Source organism: Ovis aries, unplaced genomic scaffold (genome assembly GCF_016772045.2).
Source record: "Ovis aries strain OAR_USU_Benz2616 breed Rambouillet unplaced genomic scaffold, ARS-UI_Ramb_v3.0 scaffold_87, whole genome shotgun sequence".
Taxonomy (NCBI): domain Eukaryota; kingdom Metazoa; phylum Chordata; class Mammalia; order Artiodactyla; family Bovidae; genus Ovis; species Ovis aries.
The window spans coordinates 331,005-352,988 of record NW_024599828.1 but is presented as its reverse complement, the minus strand read 5'-3'; the positions used below and the strand labels follow the sequence as shown (position 1 = coordinate 352,988).

At 41.8% G+C, this 21,984-nt stretch overlaps 1 protein-coding gene across 1 annotated transcript; it reads left to right on the top strand.

Moving 5' to 3' along the window:
* The first annotated feature begins 277 nt into the window (after window positions 1-277).
* LOC101104539 (pregnancy-associated glycoprotein 1-like) lies at window positions 278-20,911 on the top strand. Its single transcript, XM_060408771.1, has 6 exons — window positions 278-310; window positions 3,601-3,718; window positions 3,817-3,935; window positions 5,130-5,181; window positions 7,619-7,633; window positions 20,847-20,911. The coding sequence occupies exons 1-6, from the start codon at window positions 278-280 to the stop codon at window positions 20,909-20,911; spliced, it is 402 nt and encodes a 133-aa protein (XP_060264754.1).
* The last annotated feature ends 1,073 nt before the right edge of the window (window positions 20,912-21,984 follow it).

Here is a 21,984-nt window from a genome sequence, read left to right as displayed (position 1 = left end):
GAAAGGAAACACACATGTTCAGTGTGCATTAAGTCTCTTTGTAAATCAACCAACATGAATTAAATTCCTCTCTGTCCCCACTGCAGTCCCAACTCTAGGCGAGAAATAAAAACCTGCAGAGACTAAAAGCTGATTCCAGCATATCACTGTGGAGATTTTGCTCCCATTGTTTTTTTGGGAAAAAAATTAGTTGCTAACTTTAAAATCAATAGATTGTATATAAATATCCAAACTTCCAATTCTTTTGAAAACATGGCCAAGTAGCCTGCTTTCCAGCATGGGTGAAGTGGAGGAAAGGCTGCTCCTAATGGTAAGACCTGTGTGGCCCAAAGTTCAACTTGGCCAACTAGTCGTAGTATCATATCTCCTGCCTCCAGGGACCATGACTTTGTGAACTAGACTGCTAGGTCTCTTAAGATAAAGACTACTTTGTCTTCATCAACTTTGACTTTGAAGCCTTTAACCCAGAACTTAGCACACAGTTCTTCCTCGTACATTTGTTAGATGCTATAAAATATGCTGTGGATGCATATGACATTTCTTCCAATACTGAAACCATGCAATTGAAGTACTGCTCTGCCCTAAATCTTTGATGCAGCCTGGCATCATAGGTGCCTCTGATGTCTGCCATCAGACCCATTACCTAAACCCAGTTGTATGTCCCTGGGCTGTGCCTGAAGTCTTCGCTTTGCTATTTAACAACTTATCCTCCTAGCAATCTCCTCGCCAATGAAGACAGCAATGCATATCTCATGAAGTGGCTAGGAAGATGACATGAAACCAAGAAAGTTGAGCATGGCCCTTAATATCCATTTTTATAGTGTTTTTAGCAGTTTTTTCTCCAACTAGGCAAGGTTCAACATCTTATTAGATGTCCATGCAGATCAGTTTGATTTTCCAGGCAACTTTCAAGGAAGAGATTACAGTTCAATTCTCTGTATTCTGTGAAGCTTCAAAATCCACTCACCAAGGACACTGATGAAGATAAAGATTTTATCGAGACCTTTGTGTGTGTGTGTGTGTGTGTGTGTGTGTGTGTGTGTGTGTGTGTTTCCAGACCTATTATTGGCCTAAAATGCTAAACTAGGGCATGTCAGAGTATATATAACTAGGGACTCCTGGTCACCACTACATGCTAAGAACTCAAACTTCCCTGAGTACTTGGAGCCAGGAAAGAAGCATGAAGTGGCTTGTGCTCCTCGACCTAGTGGCCTTCTCAGATTGCAGAGTCATGTAAGTATGGAGAGTGTAAGCCACATCATCTTCCTTTCTGTGATTTTTGTTTTCATCTGATTATTCTTCTACTCATCAGGTTTAGAATGGAATGGAATATTTCCCTGACAATCTTAAAGTTCAGCCCTTAAATATTGATAAGTACCTTGCTATAGGAACTCTGAGAACTATGGTTCTTGGTGTAGATTTGCAGAGTTGCACAACTCTGGGGTCCAGTCTTGTCCTATTGTCCAATTTCCTATTGCAATTGGAACTCCTTGCAATTGTTCAGTGCACAGTCAACGCAGATGTAGCTGTGATCCTGGGGAATAGCACTTTTCTAGGTTTTATTTAGCATGTTCTTTGTTCCCTCTCTACTTCAGTGTGTATATCTCTATGTCTGCATGTCTGTATCACTATCATTTGTCTCTCCATCCCTTTGGAAGTCTCTGTGAGTGTATTTCTCTCTGTAGTGTTTTCTTTTAAATTTTATTTTAATTTTCTACACTTCCTGAACTTGTTACCTATCTCCTGGATTCTTCTTTTAACTCTCTCTTCTCTTTTAATTTGGAGAAAGATTGGGAGAGCAAGTTATACACCGTTTTATATCTGACAAGCAGTATGACCACAGCCAATTCACAAGCCTCTCACATTTCAAATTCCTCCCTTGTAAAGAGGAAAGGAATCCCCCTTCTACCTCCTTCCCTGAGCTTCTATGAGAAGGATACATTGGGGTGGCAAAAGCAATGCTAGTGGCTGTCATTGTTGAGACTTCCTATTTATCAGGCACCTTATATCCATCACTTCACTTATCTCAGAGATATCCTATTTGGAGGGTTTGAATTGTTACATTCCACCATTTTACTGAAGGGAAGAGTGAGATCCCACATGGTCATATGGCTTACCCAACATTACAGAACAGAAGCTTTATTCAAACCTACGTCTTTGCCATGGAATATGCAAAAAATTCTTATAATAAGGTGACTCATAAAAATGAGTGGAAAGTACAGAGTGCCATTACAATGACAGTTATACTTTAACACTGACATGTAATTGTAGCATTTTCTTTCTCAAATGTTCGGTGAAAGAATACCTCTAAAGTATTCACCCACCAAGGAACATCATGGATGTGAGTGTTTTGGGAGGATGGTGCTCCACAGTGCCCCCTGATGCTCTAGCGTAGCACTGGGGCTCATCTGGAGATGCCACGTGGGATGTTGGGGCTAGAGCTCTTCAGGAGGCAGAAACACTGGGCAAAAGGGGCCCCACGCAGAGGAGAAGGCACTCTCAGCCTCAACTCTTGGTCTTGGTGACTGGGCCCAGAAATTACCAGGTGGCAGGTAAACATCCATTTCTGTGTCAAAGATGTGTCATTAGTTTGAGGGAGATTGTTCCTTCTGAGCAGAAGGCAATGGTGACCCACCACAGTACTTTTGCCTGGAATAACCCAAAGACAGAGAGGCCTGGTAGTCCCTGGGGTCGCTAAGAGTCGGATACAACTGAGCGACTTCAGTTTCACTTTTCACTTTCCTGAATTGGAGAAGGAAATGGCAACCCACTCAAGTGTTCTTCCCTGGAGAAACCCAGGGACGGTGAAGCCTGGTGGGCTGCTGTCTATGGGGTTGCACAGAATCAGACACGACTGAAGTGACTTAGCAGCAGCAGCAGCTCCTTCTGAACTAAGGGAGTCAACTAGTTACAGATGAAGAAGGAACCATTTCTGATCAGAATGTAGAACCAACTGCAAAGCAGTTGCAAATAACCAGGCAGAGTAATTCAGTTTCCACAGATGCAAGAACGACAGCAAGAAAAAGTTACTGAACCCATATTCCCTGTAAGGCCATAAGAATCTAACACAGTGCTTACTGTTTTTAGATTAGAAAAAAGGCTTATTTGTCTTCAAGAATGCCCATGTCAGCCTGAGAGATAGGCAAAGAGTAAATACATGTCAAATGAATCGGTCACTTGTGTGGCGTTGATTGAATGTGGTCTGGGTTTAGAGTTAGTGCCTGGGGTTGATCAAGAAGGACCTCCTGGAGAAGGGGATGCTAAGGCTGCATTTGAAGAGACTACAGAATTTCTCAAATAAAGGCACCAGAACTTCCCTGGGTGTCCAACAGTCTTGGAGGTCCAATGGTTATGCCTCTGCACTTCCAATGCCAGAGGTACCATTGCAATGCCTGGTCATAGAATGCATAACATGCATACAATGTAGCACAGGGAAAAAAAAGTGAAGTAAAATGCAACCACCTCTGTGATCAAAGGCTGTGAGCTTCACAGTGGTTGGAAAGTGATCTCAAGAGACATATGACACCCAGAGGGAGACATCAGTGTGGGAACAGAAGGTAGCCAGTTCTGCATTAACCCACTCCCTCCTTCTCCATATAGATGCTCTATGTGGGTAAAATCATCATTGGAACACGCCCTCAGCAATTCCAGGTTATCTTTGACGCAAGATCATCTGACTTGTGGGTGCCCTCCCACATTCGCCCCAGTCCAGCCTGTTGTGAATACAGACACCCCCTATCAGGACCATCTTTCACTTGCCCTGCTGCCCTGTTTCCACCCTTAGCACCTGATGACACTCATCTGTTGTGTCTGCAGCTACACAAGTTAGGTTCAGACATTACAAGTCTTCCATCTTCCGGCCAATCCAGAAGACCTTCTGGATTGCCTATGGATCTGGGAGCATGAAGGGATGTCATGCTTATGACACCATTCGGGTAATGTGTAAAAAGAAGCTGAGTCAGGACTGGCTGTGGAGTGACCCCTGATTGCAAAATAGATGCAGGACCATTTGGCAGGAACCTTCCTAGCCTAACTCCCAGAGACATTGGCCATCTTACCCACAGGATCCTGTCCCAGGGGAGGCAGTGCCCGTGGTGACACATGAGCAAACAGATTATCTAACCCAGAGAGTGGCTTGAGGTGTGGACTTGCAGCTCCTCTGCCCAGGAGCAGTTCAAGATTCATTTTGCTGGGAGCAAGAAGAGGGAAAAAAACACCCACTTTTATATTCACAGACTGTTTCAGCCACTTTCCTCTGATAACTGGTTTAATTCTGCAACAACCCCACAAAGCAGTTACTCTGATTAGCTCATGAGACGTATGAGGAAACTGAAGTACAGACAGCAAGGGCCTTGCTGGGAGCACACATGTGGTAAAAGGTGGAGTTAGGCTGGCTTTTCAGGACTGAAGTTGCTGTGGGGTATTTTGGGACAGGATAAAAGTGATCTGGAGATCCTTGGGGCAGTCAAGGGCTTCAGGTATCCAGAGTGGGAAACTGGAGGCCTGAGAATTCAAGGGGCTTTATAAATGAGTTATCACTCTAGAGGACCCTTGAGAGTCTCATAAACCTATGGCCTGCCTCCCCAAAAATGCTGGATTAGTTCACCTCTCTTTCTCTCTCATACACACTCATAGAAATATACACATATCCCCAAAAGTGAATTCCCCAGGCAGTAATTTCATAGAACCCCGCAAGCAAGATTGTGTTTTCGGGTTCTGTCTTACCAGACAGATGCAGAATCCACAGTACATTACAGAGAATGCAGTCCATTCCTGTCATTAGGTCACAGTGATGCCAAAGAGAAGGCTATCTTGCTCCAGATTGTTTTGTCTATAAGGTGGCACCAATGCGACCTGGCCTGACTCTTGGTTGCCCCATCTGGACAGAAGCCACGAGGCCAATTTGACTCACTCAGGTGGTGTTTTTCAGAGGGGCAAATGTTTTAAAATTCATAGCCTTTCTCAAATGGAACCCAAATTCCCCTTCCACCTTGCTCTAACCATCTGTGGGCGACCAAAGACAGAGCCCAGCCTCAATTCTTCTCTAAGGATCTAATGGCAATGCACCCCAGCCCAGTTCTAGCCCCACTTCACATATCTGTAAATGGGAACACTCTTCTCTCCCTCAGATTGGGGACCTTGTAAGTACTGACCAGCCATTTGGTGTAAGCGTGGCGGAATGTGACTCAGTTATACACATAAAAATATTTTTTTTCTTATTCTTTTTCATGTGGTTTATCACTGAATATTGAATATAGTTCCTGACGCTGTACAATAGGACTTTGTTGTTTTTCATTCCTCTGTTTCCCCAACTTCCAGTCCTCCACTCACCACACCCTGCCTCATGGAAACCTCATGTCTTGGCCCTCTGGTTTTGGATGAACTCTCATATCCCCTGCTGCTGAGAAAACCCCTTGATACTTACCAAAAGAGGGAAATAAAACGAAGTATTTTGCTGCATCTGGATATTGGTGGGAGTCACTGGTAAGGGCTCATGCTGACTGGTGTGTGTTTCTGACTCTCCCAGGATTCTAGAGGCTGCTGCTATATCACCTTTAAGAGAACACTGTGAGTCAATCTATAGAGACTTGGGTCCTGGATGACATCTTCCTGAGGCTGTATTTATCGGTCTTTGACCAAGGAAATGACAGGATTGGCCTGGCACAGGCAGTGTAAATGCTTGGAGTGGTTCAGGAATCAGTAAGGACTCTCCTAACACACACTAACTCACACTTTAGGCACTGCTGCCTGGGATTTTGGTGAACTGTATTTGGTGGTCTGCACACCTTATTCTCAGTAAAGATTAAAGGGTTTCACTCTTAATGGTGCTGAAACAAATGGTTGCCTCTGTTTGTGACTGGGAGTGCAGTATCTAGACCCAAGTCTGAATCAAAATTGAGAGGAGCCCTACTCCAACTGGCCTTAAGGAAAAGAGAGACTCACTGAAATGATTCTGGGAATTAAGAAAACAAGGCTCAGAGCAAATACAAAGATCTCAGCGACTGGACCCAAGAAATCAGAAATCATCAATTCTCTCTTTCTCACCCTCGGTCTTTCCTTTCCCACTTCTTTGATGGTGTTAGCCTGACATCTTTCTTCCCTAAGACTTCCCCACCTAGTGAGGGAGTCCAAGCTACCTGCCCTATGGTTTTATATCCTGAAGGCATCTCCTAGTAAGGAAAGAAGCACAGAGCCATTAGAGCTCAAGGGTGTTCCCTGAATGACCCATCACAGTTCACATGTACAGCCCTAGATCAGCCATGGGGTCCTATGACTGGCTTTACATGGTCATTGGACCTGACACAGCAGCGCACATGATTGTCAGTTTCCTCCAGAACTACATGACTGAAGCTGGGGAGAGGCAGCCCCAAGGATGGTGACTGGGGAATGGTCTAGGCCATGGAGGAGTTTGTGATGACCCACCAACTTCACCACCTCCTCGTTCAGAGGAATTATAAGGGGTAATGAAATAGACTCTCTTCATCCCACCTCAGATGATCTTATCACTGGACTTCTCCTCCAGGGGATTTTGGGTGAGATATTTCATGCAGAGCAGGTTCCCTCATGTTCCCACACCCCAGTCACCAGCTCTCTGCCACATATGCCTGCTCTGTCCTTTTCAGTCCTACTTGGTAAGTGGTGGCCCCAGTGGACCCCTGAGCTATCTCCCTCCTCCAGGGCCCAGAATGACCCTTCCTTGGCCTCCAGTGCTGTTGGGGAGAATGCAACGCATGTATCATTGGACCCAGGGTACACAGAGCCTTCAGCCTTTCTGAGCTTCCTCCAGGGGTGGAGCTATAGAGTATTTGCTTGGAGCTGCCATGGTTAGGCACCTTTGCAGTGGAAGCATCCGTTCTTTCCACCTGGATCCCTCAGTGCATGCCTCAGGTAAGACAGCAGGGGTCAAAGGCTGATTTCCTTTTAGATTGACTGGTTTGATCTCCTTGCTTTATAAGGGATTCTCAAGAGTCTTCTCAAGCACCATATTTCAAAAGTTAATTCTTTGGCATTCACCCTTTCATATGGTCCAGATCACTCATCTGTGCATGATTACTGGAAAAATCATAGCTTTGACACTGCAGACCTCTGTAGCAAAGTGAGTCTCTGCTTTTTAATACACTGTGCATTTTTTCGTAGCCTTTATTCCTTCCAAAGAGCAAGTATCTTTTAATTCTGTGTCTGCAGTCAAGGTCCATAGTGATTTTGGAGCCCAAGAAAATAAAATCTGCCACTGTTTCCACGTTTCCCTCATCTATATGCCATGAAGTGGTGGGACTGGATGCCATGAATGTTGAGTAATTTTTTGTGAATAGTTGTTTGAATGTTGAGTTTTAAGCCAGCTTTTTTTCATCTCCTTTCCTTATCAATTGGTCTTTAGTTCTTTATTTTCTGCTATTAGGGTGGTGTCATCTTCATATCTGTGAATGTTGATATTTTCCCCACAATCTTTATTCCATCTTGGGATTTATGCAGTCCAGCATAAATCGAATGATCTTTCCTACATACAAAATCAATAAGCAGAGTGAAAATATGTACCTTGCCTTGCTCCTTTCCCAATTTTAAATATTTTAGTTGCTCTGTATCTGATTGTAACTGCCAATTTTTGACCTCCATACAGGCTTTCAGGAGACAGGTAAGGTGATCTGCTACTCCCATTCTCTTAAGAATTTTCCTCAGTTTGTTGTGGTCCACACAGTGAAAGGCTTTAGCATAGTCAGTGAGGCAGATGCAGATGTTTTTCGAGAATCCCCTTGCTTTCTCTATGGTCCAATGAATGTTGGCAATTTGATCTCTGGTTCCTCAAATCAGTTTGTTCATCTGGAACTTCTCAGTTCATGTACTGTGAAGCTTAGCTTGAAGGATTTTGAGCATTACCTTGCTAGTAAGTGAGATGACTACAATTGCATGATAGGTTGAACATTCTTTGTAATTTTCTTTCTTTTGGATTGGAATGAAAACTGACCTTTTCCAGCATTGTGGCCACTGCTGAGTTTTCCAAATTTGCTGACATATTGAATGCAGCACTGTTACAGTCTCATTCTTTAGGATGTTTTAAATAGCTCAGCTGGAATTCCATCATCTCCACTAGCTTTGCTTGTAGTGATGCTTCCTAAGGCCCACTTGATTTCATGCTCCAGTATATCTGGCTTTACATAGGTGACCCCAACATCATCTCTATATGGGTCATTATGACCATTTTTGTATAGTTCATCAGTGCATTCTTGTGACCTCTTGTTAGTCTCATCTGCTTGTTAGGTCTTTGACTTTTCTGTCCTTTACTGTGCCCATCTTTGCATGAAGTATTCCTATGGTGTCTCCAATTTTCCTGAAGAGATCTATACTCTTTACAATTTATTATGTTCCTCTAATTATTGCACATTTCACTTACAAAGACTTTCTTATCTCTCCTTGTTATTCTCTGAAAGTTTGCATTTCATTGGGTATATCTTTCCCTTTCTTGTTTGCTGTTCACTTCTCCTATTTTCTCAGCTGTTTTCAAGGCCTCCTCAGGTAACCACTTTGCCTTCTCACATTTGTTTTTCTTGGGGATGGTTTTGGTCACCACTTCCCATACAATGTTACAAACTTCCATCCATTGTTCTTCAGGCTACCAGACCTAATCCCTTGAATCTATTTGTCATCACCACTGTATAATCATAAGGGATTTGATTAGGTCATAGCTGAATGCTCCAGTGGTTTTCCTTACTTTCTACAATTGAAGACTTAATATTGCTTTCTTCTGCCTAAGCAATAGTGCCAGATTACCACCCACCACTCCCAGTGGATATGGAGCAAAAAACAGAATTTGAGGACTATACAAATGAAGTGAGAAATAGAAGTAGAAGAAATAGATTAAAGGGACTAGATCTGGTAGACAGAGTGCCTGATGAACTGTGGACAGAGGTTCGTGACATTGTACAGAAGACAGGGATCAAGACCATCCCCATGGAAAAGAAATGCAAAAAAGCAAAATGGCTGTCTGGGGAGAACTTTCAAATTCCTGTGAAAAGAAGAGAAGCAGAAAAAAAAAGGAGAAAAAGAAAAATATAAGCATCTGAATGCAGAGTTCCAAAGAATAGCAGCAAAGAGAGATAAGAAAGCATTCCTTAGCAATCAATGCAAATAATAGAGGAAAACAACGGAAGAGGAAAGACTAGAGATCTCTTCAAGAAAATTAGAGATACCAAGGGAACATTTTATGCAAAGATGGGCTCAATGAAGGACAGAAGTGGTATGGACCTAACAGAAGCAGAAGATATTAAGAAGAGGTGGCAAAAATACACAGAAGAACTGTACAAAAAACAGCTTCATGACAAAGATAAACAATATGGTGTGATCACTCACCTAGAGCCAGACACCCTGGAATGTGAAGTCAAATGGGCCTTAGGAAGCATCGCTACGAACAAGCTAGTGGAAGTGATGGAATTCCAGTTGAGCTATTTCAAATCCTGAAAGATGATGCTGTTAAAGTGCTAAACTCAATATGCCAGCAAATTTGGAAAGTCAGCAGTGGCCACAGGACAGGAGAAGTTCAGTATTCATTCCATTCCCAAAAAAAGGTAATGCCAAAGAATGCTCAAACTTCAGCACAATTGCACTCATCTCACATGCTAGTAAAGTAATGCTCAAAATTATCCAAGCCAGGCTTCAGCAATACATGAACCGTGAACTTCCAGATGTTCAGGCTGGTTTTAGAAAAGGCAGAGGACTCAGAGATCAAATTGCCAACATCAGCTGGATCATCGAAAAAGCAAAAGAGTTCCAGAAAAATATCTATTTCTTCTTTATTGACTATGACAAGGCCTTTGACTGTGTGGATCACAATAAACTGTGGAAAATTCTGAAAGAAATGGGAATACCATACCACCTGACCTGCCTCTGGAGAAACCTGTATGCAGGTCAGGAAACAACAGTTAAAACTGGGTAAGGAACAACAGACTGGTTCCAAAGAGGAAAAGGAGAATGTCAAGGGTGTATATTGTCACCCTGTTTATGCAGAGTACCTCATGAGATAGGCTGCGCTGGAAGAAGCACAAGATGGAATCAAGATTGCCGGGAGAAATACCAATCACCTCAGATATGCAGATGACACTACCCTTATGGCAAAAGTGAAGAGGAGCTAAAAAGCCTCTTGATAAAAGTGAAAGTGGAGAGTGAAAAAGTTGGCTTAAAGATCAGCATTCAGAACTCTAAGACCATGGCATCTTGCCCCATCACTTCATGGGAAATAGATGGGGAAACAGTGGAAACAGTGTCAGAGTTTATTTTGGGGGGCTCCAAAATCACTGCAGATGGTGACTGCAGCCATGAAATTAAAAGACGCTTACTCCTTCAAAGGAAAGTTATGATCAACCTAGATAGTATATTGGAAAGTAGAGATATCACTTTCCCAACAAAGGTCCATCTAGTGAAGGCTATGGTTTTTCCAGTGGTCATGTATGGATGTGAGAGTTGGATTGTGAAGAAAACTGAGCGCCAAAGAATTGATGATTTTGAACTGTGGTATGGGAGAAGACTCTTGTGAGTTCCTGGGACTGCAAGGAGATCCAACCACTCCATCCTAAACGAGATCAGTCCTGTGTGTTCCTTGGAAAGACTGATGTTAAAACTGAAACTCCGATACTTTGGCCACCTCGTGCAGAGTTGACTCATTGGAAAAAAGCCTAATGCCGGGGGGGGGGGGGGGGGGGGGGGGATTTGGGGCAGGAGGAGAACAGGATGACAGAGGATGAGATGGCTGGATGGCATCACCAACTCGATGGACATGCGTTTGAGTGAACACCGGGAGTTGGTGATGGACCGCGAGGCCTGGCATGCTGTGATTCATGGGATCACAAAGAGTCGGACACGACTGAGCGACTGAACTGAAGTGACCCTAGATTTGTTCTGGGTTTCACATATTTAGCTGTGTGACCTTGATCAAGTCACTTAACCTCAGTTTTCTCATCTGGAAAATTGGCACCATGATGATGCTTCAACCTTTTTAGATTGCATGTGTGCCTGCAAAGAGCAGGTGGCTCTGAGAGGGCTTTCTGGTTTCCTGAGTCTGGAACAAATACGAATTATTCTGCCACCTGGGGAGAAGGAAATCTTCTGTTTAGATTTTATGCCTGCCATCCCCAGAGTTAAATACTGATTCAAGCCAAATGACATCTATTTCTGAACCATAACACAGAACTCTGACTGAGCAGATGCCTCTCTTTTCTGGCGTCCCACAAGAGCTAATGATCATTATATCAGATTACTCCCTTCCTTAGCCTTTCCAGTCAGCCTTTTCTTGCCAACTACTTCTAGCCTGAAATCAACTGCAAGGAGAGTTGTAAGGCTTTTCGTCTCTTTTCGGTTTCCCACATCTCCAGCAAGGCCAAACAAGTAGCTGTTATGGCTACTCATCATAGCAACAACTATGGCAACCTGCACAGTCCAATCTCAGCCTGTTAAATTAAACTGTCCCCATTTGGCCCCTCATGGTGAAAATACCTACAGTGGCCTTAGAAACCTGCCTATGCCTGCTGTTTATCAGGAAATATGTGTGACCTGATCTAGTTTGCTTTCCCAAGCATGATTCCAACCATGCATTTAAGGAACCAGACAGTTAGTCATCTAACTATCCAGAGGAATTGACAAAAGCAAACCACCCATCGTTCATTTCTCACTTACCTCAAAACAATATTGAAGTGATCTACCACAACAATCTGATACATTGGCATGTACACTCTAGACGGGACACTTCATCTCTGGATTCATTTTCCACTTAGTGCAGAATGTCTACCATGAGCCTGGCATTGCAGCAGCTGGTCACCTGGTTTTTGTAGACTTAGCCCACTCCAGATCCCTTTCACATCCGTCAGTAAAATCTAGAGAACAAACAGTCAAAGCTCCCACTTCTTCAGAAGACAGCTTTTGTGTTTTTTAGAATGTAATATTTGGTAACACATTCAAAATCTTGTGCTCCTTGCCTTGGATTCAAGGACTTGTACCAGAGGATGGGAAGCTTCCCCTTCCACCTAAATATTTCTCTAGTCCCACCAGGGCCAGAGGCTTCACTGGGCCTGTGTCCTCACTGGTATTGTTCAGTTGCTAACTCATGTCTGACGCTTTGTGACTACATGTACGGCAGGAAAACAGGCTTCCTTGTTTTTCATTATTTTGCGGAGTTTCCTTAAACTCATGTCCATTGAGTTGGTGACGCCATCACATCATTTCATCCTTTTGATACCTCTCCTGCCAACAATCTTTCCCAGCATCAGGGTCTCTTCCAATGAGCTGGCTCTTCACATTAGGTGGGCTAAATGTTGGAGCTTCATCTTCAGCATCAGTCTTTGCATTAAATATTGTTCTATCACTTCCAAAACAAAACTCATGTTTCCAATCACCTAATATATTGAGCATTGATAAGGTTTAATAGAACAGGGATATTGTCCCCTGGGAAATCCCAGCACTGCCACCCTTCCTTTCTCTTACTATTTTCTGAACCTGGAATAGAATTGCTTCCCTACAACTTCTCCTGCTTGAAAAGACCTACCAACCTATCATTGTCAGCTATCCAGAAACTGTTCCTTCCTCCTTCCTCAAAGACTTCTGCCTGCTCCCTGATTGTCCTCTGTACATCAGTTCAGAGGACTTGCTATATCATGCTAACTTCTTGCTATATCATGGGGTGCAGCACACCAGGCTTCCCTGTCCATCACCAACTTCTGGAGCTTGATCAAACTCATGTTCATCAAGCTGGTGATGCCACCCAACAATTTCATTTTCCGTCTTCCCCTTTACCTCCTGCCTTTATTCTTTCCCAGCATCAGGGATTTTTCTAATAAGTTGGTTCTTCCCATCAGGTGGCTGAAGTATTAGAGGTTGAGCTTCAGCATCTGTCCTTCCAATGAATATTCAGGACTTATTTCCTTTAGGGTGGACTGGTTGGATCTACTTGCAGTCCAAGGGACTCTCAAGAGGCTTGTCCAATACCACAGCTTAAAAGCATCAGTGCTTTGGTGCTCAGCTTTCTTTATGGTCCAACTCTCACATCCATCACAACTTCTGGCAAAACCATAGCTTTAACTATACAGACCTTTGCTGTTAAACAATGTCTCTGCTTTTTAGTATGCTGTCTAGGTTTTTCATAGCTTTATTTTCCAAGGATCAGCGTCTCTTTTTTTCAGAGCTGCAGTCACTATCTCCAGTTATTTTGGAGCCCAGGAAAATAAAGCTTGCCACTGTTTTCATTGTTTCTCCATATATTTGCCGTGAAGTAATGGGATGGATGCCATAATCTTCGATCTTGTGATCTGTACATACCATATCAAGACCATCTCTAAGAAGAAGTGCAAAAGGTTGTCTGAGAAGGCCTTACAAATTACTTGCAGAAGAACAGAAGCAGGACGGAAAGGAGAAAAGAAAGACATACCCATCTGTATGCAGAGTTCCAAAGAATAGCAAGGAGAGATTTTTTAAAAGCCTTCATAAGTTTTCAGTGCAAAGAAATGGAAGAAAACAACAGAATGGGAAAGATCTGAGATCTCTTCAAGAAAATTAGAGATAGGGAGGGAACATTTCATGCAAAGGTGGGCACAATAAAGGACAGAAATGATATGGACCTAACAGAATCAGAATATATTAAGAAGAGGTTGAAAGAATACATAGAAATGTACAAAAGAGATATTAATGACCCAGATAACCATGATGGTGTGATCACTCACCTGGAGCTAGATATCCTGAGATGCACATCGAGTGGGCCTTCAGAAGTATCACTAGCAGAAAGCAAGGGGAGGTGAAGGAATTGCAGTTGAGCTATTTCAGATCTTAAAAGATGATGCTGTTAAACTGCTGCACTCAGTATGCTAGCAAATTTGGAAAACTCAGTAGTGGCCACAGGACTGGAAAGGTCATATTCAATCCAATCCAAAAGAAAGGTGAGTTCAGAGAATGTACATCTCCCACACAGTTGCACTCATCTCACATGCTACCAAAGTAATTTCTCCAAGCAAGTCTTCAACAGTACATGCACTGTGAAATTCCAGATGTTCAAGCTGGATTGAGAAAAAGCCAAAGAACCAGAGGTCAAACTGACAACATCTGCTGGTTCATAGAAACAGCAAGAGAATTGCAGAAAAAACTCCTACCTCTGCTTCATCAAATATGCAAAAGCCATTGACTGTGTGGATCACAACAAACTGTGGAAAACTTACAGAGATTGGAATACCAGACCATCTTATTTGCCTCCTGAGAAATCCGTATGAAGGTGAGAAGCAACAGCGAAAACTGAACATGGAACAACAGACTGGTTCCAAATCAGGAAAGGAGTATTTCAAGGCTGTATATTGTCACCCTGATTACTTAACTTATATGCAGAGTACATCATAAGAAATGCCCAACTGGATGAAGCAAAAACTGAAATGAAGATATCCGGGAGAAATATCAATAACTGCACATAATCAGATGACACCACCATCATGGCAGAAAGTGAAGAGGAACTAAAGAGTCTCTTGATGAAAGTGAAAGAGGAGAGTGAAACATCTGGCTCAAACTCCCCATTCAGAAAATGAATATCATGGCATTTGGTCCCATCACTTCATGGCAAATAGATGGGAAAACAATGGAAACAGTGAGAGATTTTATTTTGGGGGGCTCCAAAATCACTGCAGATGATGACTACAGCCATGAAATAAAAAGATGCTTGCTTGTTTGAACAAAAGCTATGACAAACCTAGACAGCATTTTAAAAGCAGAGACATTACTTGCTAAAACAGCTCAGTATAATCATAGCTCTGATTTTTCCTGTTGTCATGTATGGATGTGACAGCTGCACCATAAGGAGTGGTGAGCAATGAAGAATTGATGCTTTTGAACTGTAGTGTTGGACAAGACTCTTGAGAGACCCTTGGACTGCAAGGAGATCCAACCAGTCAATGCTATAGGAAATCAATCCTCAATATCCAATGGAAGCACTGAATATGAACCTGAAGCTCCAATACTTAGGCCAACTGTTGCAAAGAACAGACTCATTAGGAAAGACACTGTTGCTGGAAAAGATTGAAGGCAGGCAGAGAAGAGGACAACAGAGGATGATATGGTTGGATGGCATCACTGACTTGATGGACATGAGTTTGAGCAAGCTTCTGAAGTTGGTGAAGGACAGGGATGCCTGGCGTGCTGCAGTCCATGGGGTTGCAAAGAGTGGGGCATGACTGAGCGACTGAACTGAATTGAACAGACCCCATAGCAAATACTGTTTATAATTGGCATGTTTCTCCAGCAAAACTGGGGCTCCCTAAGGCCCCAACACATATCCCCAATCAAGTCTGCACCCATGCACAGAAGTCAGTGCCTAGCATTCACAAGGCATTCAGTGAGTTCTGATTGCAGGGGGACCTCCATTTTGGTAGACATAGAGGAGCAAAGGACACATTTATCCTCTTGTCTCAAACAACTCCAAAATAAACAAGATAAATGAAAGAGTAGCTTTTTACATCAAACATCTGGCAGCAAAATGGATTCCTGGGGTGGGAGGGAGGAGCCAGCAAGGTGAGTTCTACAATAGCCCCAACTCTAGAAATAGTTTCCAACACATACATGGAGGGGGTATCTAGGCAGAGACAAACAGTCTCCCCAAGGATAGAGATTTGAGACTCTAGATAATTAAGAGTTCACAGGAGAAAGCTACACAGATAGAACTGTGGGAAGGTACAGATGATACCCTCCAGTTTTCAGTGGAGAGTGTATAGTAATGGTAATAATGATAGGGAACAAACCTTGAGCCCCAAATTGAGCCAAGTCTAATTGTGTCCTCACCCACCAGAGTGGAAATGATTCATAATTCCCATGACATCAGTAGGGCCTTGAAGACAATATTGTCTTGCTAGTGGGGATAATAAACCTGGTCTAAAGTCTGGTCTCATCTCAGCTAAAAAAAAAAAAAACTGAACAGCAAGCCTTCAAAATGTACAACAGTTTCCAAGAAATTAACAATGTTTGTGAAGAGTGCCAAGAATAATTTATAATAATTAAAAAACATGCAGGATCCAAAGGGTAAAAATGACCACATTCAACATCCAATTTAAAATTTCCGTATAAATTGTGAGGGTATTTGTCCTAGCTCCTTCACAGTATTGTAAAATAATTATCCTCTAACTAAGATATATAAATTTAAAAAGAAAAAAATTCCAGATGTCCAAAGAAGCAAGAAAATATCCAAAATGAGGGGAAAATCAATCGGCAAAAACATGCTCAATCACTACAAACAAATCTCGATGATATTTGCTGAGTCTTTCACATACACCAGTGAAAGATTGTTTCCTCCTCTTTTACACTTCTGGCTCGTTTCAACCAACCATGGAACTTGTGCCACGTCCTGGAATCTTGGTCCTCTTTCACTTGCAGTGATATCCTAGTTCCATCAGTATATTGTAATGTAATTATTCTCAAATTAAGATAAATAAATTTAAAGAGAAAAAAATTCTGGATGTGCAAAGAAGCAAGAAAACATCCATAATGAAGGAAAAATCAATTAGTAAAAGCACAGTTAAAAATGTACATTACATAATTAGTGAGGAAGGACGTTAAAATACTTCAGTTCAGTTCAGTCACTCAGTAGTGTCCGACTCTTTGTGACCCCATGAATCGCAGCACGCCAGGCCTCCCTGTCCATCACCAACTCCAGGAGTTCACTCAGACTCACGTCCATCAAGCCAGTGATGTGATCCAGCCGTCTCATCCTCTTTTGTTCCCTTCTCCTCCTGCCTGCAATCCCTCCCAGCATCAGAGTCTTTTCCAATGAGTCAACTCTTCACGTGAGGTGGCCAAAGTACTGGAGTTTCAGCTTTTGCATCATTCCTTCTTACTACAGAAATAATCCTTATATTCATGAAGCTGAAGAGTATTGAGTATGTTAAATAGAGACATGGAAAATACTAATGGAAAGAATGTGAGAAAAAATTAATTGTCCATCACAGAACATTGAAACAACTTTACGAATACTACAATATATGTAGATGGAATCCAACAGGAAGTTAGAAACAGGAGAATAGAGAAAAAAAACCTCATAATTACTGACTGAAAAATCTCCACATATTATGAAAGCTTTAAACCCACAAACACAGAAGCTCAAGTAACTCAAGGACAAGAAGTATGACAACTATACAAAGGCACATCATAATTCATTGCTTAAAACAATCAACCAAAGAAATGTAACCAGAAGGAAAAACAGACACAGCAGAACAAAAGATGGGAATGACAGCAGATTTGGCATAGGAAACAATGTTAGCCAGAGGACACTGGCACCACATCTTAGAGTGCTGATAGAAATAGAATTGACTCAGAATTCTATACCCAAGAAAGATACATATCAAAAACAAGATAAATACTTTCTCAGACATACAGCAACTACAAGACTGCATCACCACCAACAGACCAATGTAATAAATGTTTTATAAAAGGTCTAAAGTCAGAAGGAATTTAAAAGGAAGGAGAAATCTGGATACAAAGAGTGAAGGAACAGAAACAAAATGATCAACATATAATATATATTAAAAGGTAATTATAATGAGTTTCCCAGTGGTCCAGTGGTTAAGGATCGGCTTTGCAATGCAGGGGATGCTGGTTTGTTTCTTCACCAGAGAACTAAAATCCTACATGCCACTGAGCAACTAGGCCTGCATGTCTCAAATAGTTTACACGATGCAAGTACTCCTCAAATAAAGAGTCCCTACCACAAGAAAGATCCTTCATGCCACACTAAGACCCAACACATCCAAGAAATGATAAATAAATATACAATTTAATAATTATTAATAATTATCATAATTAGTAATGATAGACTGGAAAGTTAATGATGCATACTATGGATCTTAAAACTACTTAAAAATAGTTACAGTTAATAAAGTGACAAAGTCTATGAAAGGGAATCATAAAAAGTACTCAGTCATAAAGAAGTCAGGGATAAAAAGAGGCATCGGAAGAAAGAACATGGAACGACCTGAAGATAAAGAGCAAGATGGTCCAATTAAACCCAACTAGAGTTAACCCCTCAGATGTGAACCCAGACTGAAGATACAATGCAGGCCCCTGATGACAGAGATCCCCATACACTGCACTCTGCAGCTGAAACAGAGCCTGCCAGGCTCCAGGGCCCCTTGTGCCTGGGCACAGAACAGCACCAAAAGTTTATATGGAACAGTAAATTAGAAGACTTCAATCATATGAAGTACATCCTCTGTTTATAAAGAAATTTCATTAGAAATCAATATTCACTGGACAGAAGAAGAAAAAGGTGCTAGCATAGTGTGGACCTTCCCTCCTTTACTATTCTAATTCTTTCCATGAAGGAGCAGATAAATTGACAGGACTTACATCTCTTCAATACTAGATATACTTGACCTGGGACACATGTTCAATTGTCATGGTTCATTCTCCTCTCTTTGCTCATACTGAGCAACAGAGACTGCTCCTGTAAACCACAGCTCAGTCACTACAAACAAATCCAGATGATATTTGCTGAGTCTTTCACATAAACCAGTGAACACTTGTTTCCCCCTAATTCCCACTCCTGGCTCTTTCCAACCAACCATGGCTCTTGTGCCACGTGCTGGAATCCTGGTCCTCTGTCACTTGCAGTGATGTTCTCATACACCAGGCCTCAATTATGCTCCATGCAATTCCTATTCAGAGTGGTCATAATACATGCAAAAATGGAAAGAACAGGCAGCTCCTTACTCTCCTCTCTTGTTCATTCACTACATACATTCACTGAACACCTGTGTAGCGAGTCTGTTACAAACAAACCTTCAAGTTGAAAACTTTCAAACATGTAAAAGTGTAGTTTAATGTGCAATCACATCAGTTAGTTCACAGATCTGACACACATGGTTGTGGGCACATCCCAGACAAGTGGGTGTACTTTACTGTACAGAACTGTATGGAGTACAATAAGTGTTAGTCGCTCAGTAGAGCCTGACTCTTCTTGACCCCATAGACTGCAGCCCACCAGGCTCCACTGTCCGTGAGATTTTTCCAGCAAGGATATTGGAGTGCGTTGCCAAATCCTTCTCCAGGGGATCTTTGCAACCAAGGGATTGAGCCTGGGTCTCCTGCACTGCAGGCAGATTCTTTGCCGACTGAGCTACAAGGGAAGCTGATGGAGTACAATAGTGCAGTATTTTTAATTCAAGCCTATGATGATTGAAAGGAAGCGTAAATGGAGTGGTAATATAGATGGTACTACCATTCTATTTTTAAAAGTGTGCTTAGTTCAGCTGTGTTCTAATTTGTCAACATATGGACTATAGTCAGCCAGGCTCCTCTTGCCATGAGGATTCTCCAGACCAGAATACTAGAGTGGGTTGCCATGCCCTCTCCAGGTACTGCAAGATTAAAAATGTTTTTTTATTGTTTGTGTTTGTTTTTTATGTATTATTTGTGTGAAAACTATCATAAACTATTAAACTGGTAACATATAGCCATCTGTTTTAGTTGGCTGTCTAAGTAACTTTGCTGGACTTATGAAGAAATTGGAATTTTTGAACACCCTTTTGAAATGTAACTTGTTCATACACAGGGGACTTACTGTCCTGCTAAAACCTGTGGATACAAAAGTAATTGCATCCCCTCCAAGTCCAAAAAAGTAACATTCATGTTTGGGATTTTAGAGGAAATGTGAGATCTTGATAATTCTAGGCATATCAGTACTTCAATAGACCTTGATCATGAGAAACTAATATTAAAGTAGACATAGTCATTGTGTTTCAACACACATCTAGAAAGTGTTGCTAACTCCTCAGTACTGGATCTTGTAATGATTGTTACTGGATAGTGAAGTGATGTGAACAGGAATAAGGAAGGTGAGACAGGAACGTCAGAATGTGAGATAACACAGACAAGGTATTTAGAAGCTGAAGAACTGAGAGAGATTTGGGACCTGAGTTGGAAAAGCAGTTTTCAAAACAACTTGGTTCCTGTGGTATGTATAATCCTCACTTCAGTCCTTAGAAGATTTTTACTGACCAGTCTGACTTTTTTTTTTTTTTTTTTTCTGGAGCACAGTTCAGATCCACCCATCTGTCTCTCATTGCTGATTCTTCCACACTGTGCCCAGCTGTTCAGCCTAATATATTCAGAAAAGGTTTGTTCTTTAAGGCAGACACTGCTGGCTGACTACAAAATGATCTATTCTCTGCTTCTCTTTCAAAACTGAAAATAGTTTGTTATATAGCCATGAGCCCAGTAGCTACAGGACTGCATTTCCTACCCACCCGTGCTCTTGGTCATGGCTGGTGACTGAGACACAAGCTGACCTATAAGAGGGATTTCTTGGAAGACTGCATTCAAGGAGCTGATTTAGCTGAGAGATGAGTCTCTTCCCTCCTTACCTTCTTCCTAACTGCTCCCTGGATTTTAGCTGTGATTGCTGGAACTCCTGCAGTTGTATTAGACGATCATGTAACGTTGGAGATAAATACCATCCAAGCTCTCACTGGCCCACCTCAATCTTTGTTTCAGTGGGAGAGAAAAATAAAGTTTATCTTGCTAAAGTTATGGTTGTTTATTATTTTGCAATGTGCATCCAAACTAATCATGATACTACTATGCATTTAATGTGATATAGCCTTTTATTTTGTTGGGTTTAGTGAATATATTTATATTTTACATTTCTCTTATGTTTTATTTAATAAATTGATTCACCAAGCACAGGTATACCTAAATTGATTAACTGCAAAATTATAATTATAAGCATACTTTCCTATAGATTTTGCATTTATATACTTTCTGATCTTCTTTCCTTTCTTGTTTTCTCCATATTTGTACATCCAGAGCCATTTCCTCTCTTACAGCCTCATCCGTATCCATATCCACAGGCAAAAACAGGCTGAAAGCTGTGTGGGGAGAACCAAACAAGAATGAATTACAGGCACATGAATGAAGGGTGGTGGCCTTTGTTACTCATCATGAATGTTCTGTAGTTGAATCACATTTCCCTGCCCTTCTGTGGACTCAATACACCCAGGTTTGCCATGACCATGAAGATACTTAAGCCCATGGAATTTGAGTACAGATGATATGGCACTTCCAAATGGAAGTATTATTTTCTCTCCCACTAGTTGGAATGAAGATGTAATGATAAGGGCTGGAACAGCCATATTAGACCAGAGGTAAGTAGCACAGGTGGAAGATGTAACAAGAAAGAAGTGGGTCCCATTTCTGTGGAGGGTCCTGCATTTATATTATATGAAAGAAAATTAAAATTGTATTGCATTTAAGGCAATGTTATTTAAGGTTCAATTACAGTATTTGAACCTGTAACCTAAAACTCATAATGGAATAACTGATCAGTCTGTTAGCCTTGTCTTGACATTAGAGTCTGGTATAATGAGACAAGATTTACTGATGTATACTTACAAGTGAGTTAAGTGACAGCCCTGCCCTCTGGAAGCTGTGGTCTAGTGTGGGTTTCAGAAACTCAAGCAAGAACAAAGCAACATGGCGGGGACAGCTTCAAGATGCTGTAGGAACACTTGGGAGGGGAACCTAAATCAGTCCTGGTCTCACGAGGTTGCTTGAAGTAGCGGACAATCCTCTATTGGTCTCCTTAAAAAATAGGCAAGGTGCCAAGTTTCATGTAAAAGTTATGTATTTCAAATTCCTTCCAGAGGATTTTCCTTTTTGATCCACTGCTTAAGATATGCATTTGAGATCTGGCTTGGCAAGATTTTAAATGTCCCAGGGCAACTAAACCAGCAGGCCACAACTACTGAGACTGAGTGCCCTAGAGCCTGTGATCTGCATCAAGAGAAACATAGGCTTGAAAAGCCAGTGTACTGCATTTACAGAGTAGCCCCAGCTCGCTGCAAATAGAGAAGTCCTGAGCAGCAATGAAGACCTAGTGCAGCCAAAATTTTTTCCAAAAAAATGGGGAAAATAACAATAACACAAGAATTGTGGGAGACTTTAATATCCCACTCACACCTATGGATAGATCAACTAAATGGGGAAATA

What these genes read in the sequence shown, in the direction of transcription:
- LOC101104539 (XM_060408771.1), top strand. Translation starts at nt 278, where the DNA reads ATGGGTGAAGTGGAGGAAAGGCTGCTCCTAATG. An exon ending in TCGCCCCAGTCCAGCCTGTT is followed by an intron (nt 3,719 to 3,816) that starts GTGAATACAGAC and finishes TTGTGTCTGCAG; the next exon opens with CTACACAAGTTAGGTTCAGA. An exon ending in ATGCTTATGACACCATTCGG is followed by an intron (nt 3,936 to 5,129) that starts GTAATGTGTAAA and finishes TCTCTCCCTCAG; the next exon opens with ATTGGGGACCTTGTAAGTAC.